The 11,423-nt window shown below is 48.4% G+C and overlaps 1 protein-coding gene across 1 annotated transcript; it reads right to left on the bottom strand.

Moving 5' to 3' along the window:
* LOC102705214 (probable inactive receptor kinase At2g26730) lies at positions 1-5,428 on the bottom strand. The gene is made up of 2 exons (XM_040523450.1): positions 3,855-5,428; positions 1-1,007 (listed from the first exon to the last, which is right to left on the bottom strand). The coding sequence occupies exons 1-2, from the start codon at positions 5,218-5,220 to the stop codon at positions 343-345; spliced, it is 2,031 nt and encodes a 676-aa protein (XP_040379384.1). The 5' UTR covers positions 5,221-5,428; the 3' UTR covers positions 1-342.
* Between the last annotated feature and the right edge of the window lie 5,995 nt (positions 5,429-11,423).

Below are 11,423 nucleotides of genomic sequence, written 5' to 3' on the forward strand. Positions count from 1 at the left end.
GGCCATAGAAATGATTAGGTTTTGGAATTCCTTTGCTCCCAGCTCAAACATGTGATTACTCAATTCTAAAACATAAACGAAAGAAGACGAGGGGAACAACGATCACAAAGGGGACAGGCGTTGAATGACGGTAAAAAAAAAAAAGAGAAGAGAAAAATACATTTACTTGGAAGAATGGAGCCTGAGAAAATACAATTTGATCCAACAAAACAATACCCAGGGTAAGAAACTGAAGAAGAGAGGAAAAAAATGGCAAAGAACAGAGCATTTGGCATACAGGTAGCCAAGAACCTGTGCAATTTTTAACCTTTACCCTGACCAAGAAGGTGTCGTCCGCCGGCGTCACGGCGTCGGGGCGGCCGGAGGCGTGCCCCTCGACCGCTCCTCCTCCGACGTCCCACGCACGCCCTCCTCGCTCTCCTCGGTGGTCGTCCGCCCGTGGCCGCCGCCGATCTCCTCGATCATCCTGACCACGTCCGGTGCGTCGGGACGCGCGTCCGGCACGGTGGCCACGCACGCCATGGCCACCTGGAGCAGCGCCACCATCTCCTCCTCCGCGCTCGCGCCGAGCCGCACCAGCTCCACGTCGAACACCTCCGCCGTCCACTCCTCCCGCACCACGGACTGCACCCACCGCGGCAGGTCCAGCGTGCCGTCCCCCTCCAGGGACGCGTGCGTCGGGGACTTGCCGGTGAGGAGCTCCAGGAGGAGCACGCCGAGGGAGTAGACGTCGGCCTTGTACGTCGGCCGCCGCGTGTCCACCACCTCCGGCGCCCGGTAGCCGCCGGCCCCGGGGCGCGTCGACGACGGCGCGAAGATCGGGTGGAGGCAGAAGTCCGAGAGCGCCGCCGCGTCGGGGTCCGGCCGGAGCAGGACGTTGGATGACTTGACGTTCCCGTGCACGAGGTTGTGCACCGTGTGCAAGTGCGCCAGCCCGCGAGCGGCGGACAGCGCCGACCGCATGCGCGCGTCCCAGTCCAGCGGCGTCTTGCCGGAGCCCCGGCTTCCTGAATAGAATGAAAAATGCCAGCTCCGGTGAGAAATTTACAATCTCCATGCAAAAACTACCGTACTTGCAATGCAATGCAGATATGTAAAAATGAAAAAAAAACTGAAGTTATTGGAAACATGCATTGACATTCTACCATGATCTTTGGTGAACATCTAAAGGGAACAGTAAAAATAACTTATTTTCTTTTCAGAGGGGAATAAAAAGGGGCTTTGACGTCAACATTTGGTTGAAATTGCAAAATACCCCTGCTGTATTGGATTCTTGGTAAGGATAGATAAAAAAAAGGTTGGTATATTTTATAGATAGGGTGAATAAAATATTTATCTTCAACTGGTCCATAGTTGGGTCAGTGTTAAAGAATCGGTGATGACAAACAAGCATGTCTTAGACAAAAACGGAGTGCTAACTTGTATGCATAGAATGGGGTGACTGTTGCAAGATAAATTGCAAAAAAGACAAGAGATCTTCATTTGTCTAAGTACAGTTGGACAGCACAAACAAGCCCACCACTAATCAATCAGCGCAATAGTAGGTTGAGTAGGTCTACTAAAGAGAGGAATAAATACTACTACTAAATAGATTAGTGCATTACTAGAAAGTCATTAGCAAGTACTACTAGAAATAGATTATCAGCTGTTCATCTGGTAGGTAGCCAAGTACATTACAGACCAGCAAACACACCGAATTGTTAGTTTCTTGTCTAAAACACAAGGCAAAAACCAATGGTGGTAATATGATACATTGATACTACAGCAATAGAGCACGCCGCATCATTTTAAAATGTACAAAACTGGATTTTTCTGCCAAGTTGTTATCTAAACACTGGAGGTGGTAGTACATCAACAAATTAGACAAATAAATAGAACCGATGAGCAAGTGAGCTTGCTAACCACTATAGACAAGATCCAAAAGCAAGGCTGTGGTCTCTACTCTCTTGGCGACTAGTGGAGAACATTGGCGAGAAGGCAGCAGAGGAGGGGCAATGGTTTCCCCTGCTAAGCTGCTATGCATGCAGTGTCAGTTACACATATGTGAGTGGCAGCATTGACTGGTGCCATGGACCTACATGTTATACTATACTGCAATTGGAGGCCAGGCGAGCAAAGCAACCAAGAACATGCATGTGCAAAGCGCAACTGCTCTTGTGACCCTTCTCTGAATTACTAGCAGGCGATAGTGCATAGTAGTTGCCCCTGGCAGCCCGATCCCCAACCAAGTCAAAAACCACATTCTCCCAACTTTTGACATCTGTGACACTCTCAAAGGCTCTACAGCGCTCCAGCTCAAGTGCTACAGGCTCCAGCTCAAGTACTCTTCTCTGGGAGATCGAAGAAACGGAGCCAGGATGATGACACCGAGACAACGATGGACACTAACAGGCAACCACCTGACTGTTACTAGAGTTCATCCATTCAGCTAGCAACCATCGTTTTCCAGGGAGTTGGGACGGTTTAAACGGAGGCGATTCAAGGAGAGGTAAAAACACACCCGCGGACACGGCCACGCTGAAGCCATGAAGGCCAAACGCCACGGGCACGTAGGTAGCCGAGACCCGAGCAAGGCGCGCGGCCGTGGCCGTGGCCCGCCATGACAACTCACGCACGCACTACAATACACTTGTCCACCATTATTCTACTCGACCCCAATCTTGCATGCCAGATGGGAAGAGTACCCGGTGGCGAAATATATGCTAGGCGTACAAAGGGGAAGCTCTCCTTCCTCGGTGCCCTACAATTGAAGAATGTATTGACTTCGAGGGGAGCCAACCACTACGCACGAATGGCCCGGCCGGCGGTACACACACCTACAATTCGTGGCAAACATTTTACATTTGCACGCCTTTAAACTCCAAAGAGCGTACAATGTATACAGTACGCTGTACGCTGTACAGCAGCACAGGATTAAGTGGAGATAACGCAAGAGACATTCTCGACTGGCAGGCACAACTACGGGTAAAGCTGGGCCCCACATGGCAGGGAGTACACCACCTTCTTTTTTTTTCCTCCCCCACTGTATCAAGTGTCCATGATATGGCTGCCAAGTCCCAAGACTACAAAACTACCCGGGCAGGAAATGTGGGGGTGTGGTTTATGAGCCAGCCCCGGGGTCCCCGTAGCAAATTGCGCCTGCGTTTCTGGCCTTGTCCCAGGCTTGCTCGCAACCATCCAAATCTGCTACGGGTACCAGTCAGATCGATGAAGTGGAGCACAGCAGTAGAGCGGCAATGCGTTGGAGTACCCAGCTATGGCGTGCAGTGCACCGGTCCAGCGTGAGCATGGACCAGACCATCGGCGACGCTTTACAGCCCAAACCTCGCCGTCATCACTCCGCGCACGCACCACCACCCTCACACACTTCCGCATCAAAGAAAAGTGGCGCGAAAAAAATATAGAAATGATAAAGGGGAAAGGGCAAAAAAAAAGGCGCGCGCGGGAGCCACCACTCCCCCACCGTCCACATGCCGCCATGGCGAGGGAAAGAGGAGGGAATTTTCGTCCTCCTCTTCCCATGGCCTTTGGAGCTACCTACCCTGCTCGCGAACAGCCATCAATGCCGCCGGTTTGCGCGAGGATTTCTGCGCCCATGCGCGCCGCGCTGCATGCGCCCGCCGTCATCGAGCGATTCTTGGACGGTTGGACCTAGCTAGTGAATTTCTCGCGCAATGCCGGTGAATTCTGTGCCGGTTTCCCGTCGATCTCGGTGCAATGGCGCGTGCCGCCGACGCAGACGGGAAGAACCACCGAGAGGGCAAGCGAACATGCCAATGCGGCAAAGCGGCGAGCGCGACGACGACGGTGGCGGATGGAGTGAGATGAGATTAGGGGATGAGGAGAGGACTGACCGTGGAGCATGGCGGAGAGGCTGCCGTTGGGGAGGTAGTCGTAGACGAGGAGCTTCTCGTCCTTGGAGAAGTAGTAGGCGCGGACGGGGAGCACGTTGCGGTGCTCCACCTTGCCGAGCGCGTCCATGTGCGCGTCGAACTCGCGCCGCGCCACCGCCACGTCCTTGAGCCGCTTCACCACCACCGTCGTCCCTTCCTCCAGCACCGCCTTGTACGACGTCCCCACGCTCCCCTTCCCCAGCACCTCCGCCGACGCGCGCAGCAGGTCCTCCAGGTCGAAGCTGTACCCGGCGCCCTTCCCGACGAACACCAGCCGGCTCGGCTCGGTCGCGCCGGCTCCGGCCGCTGCCACCGCGGCGGCGGCGGCGGCCGACCCGGACGCACCGCCCATGTCCTCCTTGGACGAGGACGTCATGCCGGTTCCCTCGCCGGAGCCCGGAGGGGCCACCCCTCTGGCGGCGGCGCCGGCCGCCGCCGTCGTGCTCTTTGGTCCGTCGCCGGTGGCTCTGCGCCGCCGGGATACCGCGCAGAGCACGACGGCGATGAGGAGGAGCAGCGCCAGCACGACGGCGCCCACGACGATGCCCGCGATTGCCGCGCCGGAGAGCTTCCGCTTCTTGGAGGAGTCCACCCCCGGGACGTCGGCGGGGCTCATCCCGGGCGCCGGCGCCGGCGACGGGAAGAACGATCTGCAGGGAGGCAGCGGCGTGCCGCAGAGCTGGAGGTTGCCGGCGAAGTATTCGGCTGGGAAGTGCGCGAGCGACGCTGGGATGGAGCCATTGAGGTTGTTGTTGGAGACATTGAAGACGGTTAGATTCTTGATGCTGATGCTGGGGATGCTGCCGGAGAGCTTGTTGCCGTCGAGCCGGACGGCGCGCAGCGAGGTGAGGTTGTTGAGCGTGAAGGGGATGGGCCCCGAGAGGTTGTTGTTGGAGAGGACGAGCCTCTCGAGGGCGCCGAGCCCGCTGACCGCCGGCGGGATGTCGCCGGACAGCAGGTTGTTCTGGAGGAAGAGCAGCCGGAGCTGGGAGAGCTGCAGCACGTCGCTGGGGATGCCGCCGAGGATGCGGTTGGAGCGGAGGGAGAGCACCTGCAGGTTGGGGAGCCGGCCGAGCGTGTCCGGCGGGATGGCGCCGATGAGCCCCACCCCGGGGAGCCGCACCTGCACCACCGTGGTGTTCCCCGCGTCGCACGTCACCCCGACCCACCCGCACGCCGACGTGGACGAGTTCCACCCGAGCCGCCGCTCGTGCGGCGTCGCGGTCAGGAACGCCAGCAGCGCCGACCGCTCGCTCGGCGGCGGCTCCGCTGCAACAAGAGCGGCAGCGACGGCCAGCAGCACCACCACCACCACCGCCGCCGCCATCGCGTCGTCGCTCTGCTGGAACGCGGCTACGGGCGAGGAGGCATCGGAGTGCAGCGCGCGGAGCAAGCTACAGTAACAAGCAACCACGGGCTCGCTAACTGCAGCAGCCTACGACACTGCAGCTTAGCGTGAGAGTAGTGGTGTGGCGAGCTCGCTTCTCTCGGTGGCGGAAAAACCCGGGAGAATGTGCGTGCCCGGGAGCGTTTTATGCGAGCGCGCGGAATACGGTGGATGGCGTCTTGTGGTATAGTAGTAGTAGTACACCCGAGCCGGCATCGCGTTCGGATCGGCCGGCAGCCGGGAGGGGCGCGCCCGTGACGCCGTCTCGCGAGCGTGTGCCGCGCGGCGGTGTGACTGTGGGTCGCACTGGCGCGAAGCGCCGCTGCCGCTGCCGCGGCTCTGCAGTGTGGCTGTCCGTGTCTGGGCTCTGCGCCCTTGTTGGTTTGTGGGGTTTTTGTGCGTGCTGGCTGGGATGGTTGGGCGGGCGGGTGGCTCACGCATTGTTTGCGGTTCTTGGCTCGTGAGCTGTGGGTGCGCCCGGCAGGTGCCGGTTCTGTGTCATGGTTTGCATGCGGAGCACGGGGGGTGTCGCTGTGTGCGTGCCCCGCAGGGAGGTTTAGGAGGAAAAGAAATTTGGAAAAACTAATGAAGTTATCAACTGTGTATCAGTCGATATTAATCGAGTAACAACCAGTACTATCTTAACATCGGTTTATATCAGTGTGATATCAGATCAAATACTGATGATGAGATCAATACATTGTAAGAATTATTCCATTTCAAAATAGGATACAGTAGAACTGTAGAAAAGTAGGCCCCAAAGAAATTTCGAGCTCGTTTTCGAACCTGTTCGGTTAAAGATCAGCGTTCATCTCGTTTTCATCGCACCAAACGCTGAGCGATTTAGATCTCTCTGGTGGAAATATCGTGTATTTGCGCTTGTATTGGCGTGTTTAATTTAATCATGTTTGGTAAGACCCATATTTTTTGATATTGTGGATTTTAATTAGTCCTTTTAACTTTCGAGTGTTGCGAGTACTAAGCATATTCACCGCATCCCACATAAATAAATGAACAACTGCAAATGTGACAGCAACGGCATCATTTGCGAAACAAAATTGTATAACCAGTTTTCTAAGCTCCTGTTTACTTTCCAAAATCATTTTCCAAAAAAATCACATTAAATCTTTGGACACCTAAATAAAATATTAAATATATATGAACATTAAAACTAATTATACATTTATGGGGAAAATCATAAGACGAATCTTTTGAGCCTAATTAGTGCATGATTAACCATAAGTGCTACCGTATCTAACATGTGCTAATGACGGATTAATTAGACTCAAAAAATTTGTCTTATAGTTTTAGACAGAATCTAAAAATTTGTTTTATAATTAGATTACGTTTAATAGTTTAAATGTGTGATCGTACTTGTTTCCAACTGGGCTTTCTCAGCTTTCGAATTAAATGAGGATTGTAGAGCACATCATGGCGCAAAAGTGACTGGACCTTATCTAGGATGATCTTCCACGGCTCAAACCGGTTGTTTTCGTCCGTGTCACAAATGCCCCCCCTTCCATATTCTTTTCATCGGCGCTAATCAATCAAAGGAAGAACCGATGCACACACACACACACTGAAAAACACCCGGCAACCATAGAACAGAATCCCCGATAGCTTCTCGCTCAAACAAAGCGAAACTTGAGGATCCAAATTACCAACAACCCCATCGCTCTCACTATCTCTTAAACCCTTCAAGAGAAAACCCCGTCTAAGCAACGATCGATCGGCACCCGGCTCGGCGGTTAAGTGCAGTTGCCGAGAGCTGGCGCGCGCGGGGCGCCGAAGCGGATCGCCGGTCGCCGTCGTCGTTGCGCTTGCGCGCGGACACGGCGAGCGAACAACCGGGCGCACATCAACGACCAAGAGCACGTACGCGCGGCGCGCCGCGCCGCGCGCTAGGCCCCAACCGCCGATGGAAATCCAGTCAAGATCAGAAACCAAAACAAAAATCACCTTCTGGCTTATTGGCTTTGCTTGCTTGCTTGCACCGGCGACGCACCGCCCCTGACAGCGAGATTACATGGGCTTCGGTTCGCGTCTAACTAACATCATCACACCACCTCCGGCTCCAAACCGTGGCAGATGCAGATGCAGATGCCGATCTTATCTGATCAAATCCGGGCAGCCACATAATATAGCAGCGGCTCGATCACCGGGTAGTCAAAGACAATGTAGCAAACGGCAACTCATCGTTCCAGAGTCAGGAAAACGGAATCTCTCGGCACGTAGTGTTGTCCTCTTGGGCAGCAAAAACGTGCAGACAAAATGGGACATCACATGGAGAAAATCCGCCCGGGCGCTCCCAACGTCCGGACAGGGGGGCAATTACCCTTCGGTCGGCCGGCCGAGGTTTGTATTAACTATCAACGTGGGGGGTTTAATATAGTGCCGTGACCTGTGCCAGTACCGAGCGTTTCTGTACTTAATTTTCCTTTCTTTGTCCACAGATTTTCTGTTTTCAAGTTTGTGAGAGATTGCGCGCATTCAGGCAGGGGTGGATAACAAAACAATTTAGCTCAACTCGTTAACGTTAATGAGCTAAAAATGCAGCTCTGTTCGACTCACGAGCTGGCTCTTTAGACTCACTAACGAGCCATATCATATTTAAATTATCTCTATAATTAATAAATTTTCTATTGTATCACACATTAATATTAGAACTAACAAATGTGACATACACATTTTACACGGCTAGCATGCACTGATGGAGCGAGTGCAGACGGAAATTCCCAAAGGAGATGAAGAAAGTGCTTGATGGTCTTGTGGTCTACACTGCCTGGGCAATTTGGCTAGAGAGGAACAATAGAATTTTTAATCACATCTACGACGCTTGCCCGAGTGACGTCGCCAGAAAGCATTGGAACTGTATGATAAGAGACACTTAGCCTTTGCTATAACGTAAACAACCCCGTCTACTCCCTGGGGATGTACTGAATGTTTCTCCTTCTCTATTTATTGATCAGCAGCGCCCCTACCATTCTTTTAAAAAAATTTACACGGCTAGATTTAATTTATTTTTAAGTTTTACTTGCTCTTATTATTCAGTCAAAATATATGATTCTTGATGTCTCTAAATGTTGCTCATTCTAATATAACTCAATTGAATATTTGACATCGTAGAAATTGGTTCTATATTTTATATTGTTGTGATTGCTCATTCTAATATAACTCAATTGAATATTTGCCCATCAGAGAAATTGGCTCCATAGTTTATATTGTTGTGATTTGGCATAATAGCAACGGAAGTTTCTAGTTTACTTTAATACCAACGCAAGTTACCTCTGTCCTCGTCTACAACACTCTATCCAGATTTCTATTAGTTCCAACAATATTTCTATTAATTTGTCCTCACTTTAATTATTTTATATTTCTTGGAAACCAGATAGCTCAAAACGTATATTACGTTCTTTTCCTTCCACATTCAACCTATCACTCCCTTTCTTATTATTGGGAACAGATACTCACCCATCCTCTTTATTATTATTATCAACACATCATTCCACTAATTTCATCTAACAATTACCCCTCTGTTCCAAAATATATTACTAAGATTAGATAACAAATGTCTTTTTGTCACTTCAATGGTTAATTTTTCAATCTAAGTCACTTGATTGGTTTAGAAATCATTGGAATGATGTCATAATAAGAATCGACACATGAATGCTTATATTACGTTACAAAATTTAAATACCAGAAATTTGATATTTTAGATTTTAGTCAATATGAATTATTCCCTTAAATTTCATCTGTCTCACTCGGTCCAGAGTTAATTCTAGTTTCTCAAAGTATATTAAATCCAAACTATAGAATTAGTGAATTCGCTTCCTCCATTTCATGTTATAGAACATTTTAAGTTTTTCCTAAGTCAAATCTTTTTATGTTTGATTAAGTTTATATAAAATGTACTAACATATATACCACAAAATTAGCTCCATCAAATCTATCGTTGAATGCATTTTTATAGTATATTTAATTTATTAAAATATTGTTATTCTTTATAAATCTGTTTAAATTTGAAGAGATTTGGTTTAGGAGAAAGCTAAAAGCCATTTGTTTTGGAGTCTCAGTTTATATCGATTCAATTCGAAAATTAATAACTATCCAGTTGTAATCGATATGGACTCTAATGTACCGGTATAGTTTTGCCTGCCAATATATAATCATATTTATTTAGTTTTTTTCACAACCAACGTAGCAATTTGATTGGAGTGTCTAAGATGTGGATAGAACGACAATTCTCGAAATTGATATTAATAATGATCACATTGTAATTGAGCGTAGAGTGTTATGATTAATAAATATAAATCCAAAAGTTAACGGCATCAATTAGAAAATATTGGAGGGAGTATAACGTACTGTACGTGGGGCAGAGCATTGTTGTCCTTTTATTCTTTAATTAGAAAACTACGAATTCAGAACTACCGAGTACAAAGTTGTGTTCAGTTAAGAGGCACAATTGTTTTTAATTTCACAAATATTAAAACTGTAACTAATAAAAAAAGAAATTGTTTATGCTTCGACTCAAAAGTCTCATCTTTTTGCTTTTGCTGATACTAATAAACCAAAATTTGAGTCTTTAACATTAAATTTAGGGTTGATTGAATTTTTTGTAGTAGTTTATTTTTCGGCATTTGTTTCTAGATCGCTAAGAACATATATATATAAAATATTTATAAAATATTTTTCATTTCTAAATAAGTTGTTTGGATTTTCCCCAAAAGTAAAAAGATTACCCGTCCACTTAATATCTTACTAATTTACTGTAATTCTAAAGTCTGCAATTTGATAGATTTGTCTGGAGGCTATAATAATATGTGCGGGGACTGATGGGGATCTCCCAGCGTGATGAATCTCAGCGAAGCCGAATAATTGGATATCAGGGCAGCGTGCTTAGCTAAAGCGATCGAGGAGATTACGTTTAATTTTCAAAATGCCTCGAAAAGCTACGTTTTCTCAATGTTATCCCCAACCAATGTCATGTGGTGTCATCATGCATGCGACCCAGCTTGCTGTATTATTGTGCATTGCAATGCATGGAGAGTACGATCTCCTCCAATTCGCGGACGTGCCATTATTCTGACGGCTTAATCACTCATGTACTACTAGTAGTAGCTAAGTATGATTTGATCAGGCGACGAAGCCAGCAAGGCAAGTCACTTGATAATTAACACAAACCAAAACTCCACTTATTATCAGCTAGCTAGCTAGCTACCTATCCATTGCACACGAATCAAATCAATCCAACACTATAATTTTTAACCAAATGAACGTACGTAAGTATGACGGTTGATCGATCTACCGCTACCAGCCAGGGTGCATGGCCATCTAGCTAAACTGGCAGGCACTATAGACCAGTAGAGCCAATATGATAGATGGTACAATGATTGTGAAGCGAATTTCCCACACCGATGAAATCGTTTGGCTGATTGTATATATATATATATATCCTGGTACAAACGAAAGATAAAATATTATCTAATTTTTTAATAGTTACATAAAGTAAACTATAGTTTAAATATGAGACGATTGTTTTTTACGTAAAAATATTTTTATAAAAAATAGACCGTTTGTCATAAACATACGTGAAAAGATGAGAAATAATCTAACTCAACCCTACTAGATAGGCTACTACGAGGGGCTAGCACGAGGACCACGCAACCAGCTATGCTACGCATTGTTTGCCTGGGCCATGCCCCTGGACCTGGATGAGGGCATTTCCACTGGAAACCACATGCATAATATGTACTCATTCGGTGGTAATCTCCGGTGAGTGAATACCGAATCCTCACATGCATGCCTCCTTTTCCTCCTCCGGCAGCAGCAGCTGCTGCTTCTGCTGGATGGAGCCCCCTACAGGCTACAAGCGTGTACACCGCTGATCCGCGTTATCAGATGTTGTTCAGGCGACGACAATGATGATCTTGTATTTAATCAGAGGTGCTGATCGACCTGCACTATTTGGCGCCATCGGGCCTCACCGAATACCGTCGATCCGGCATCCAGTACGAGCTCTAAGGCGCTGTTTAAATTAGTTTTAGAACTAAAATATAAGTTTTTTTTTTCCTATCCTATTTGTTTGGAGGGACAAAAAAACCTAAGAACTCATTAAATGACATACCTAATAGGACACAACACAC

Source organism: Oryza brachyantha, chromosome 1, assembly GCF_000231095.2.
Source record: "Oryza brachyantha chromosome 1, ObraRS2, whole genome shotgun sequence".
Taxonomy (NCBI): Eukaryota; Viridiplantae; Streptophyta; class Magnoliopsida; order Poales; family Poaceae; genus Oryza; species Oryza brachyantha.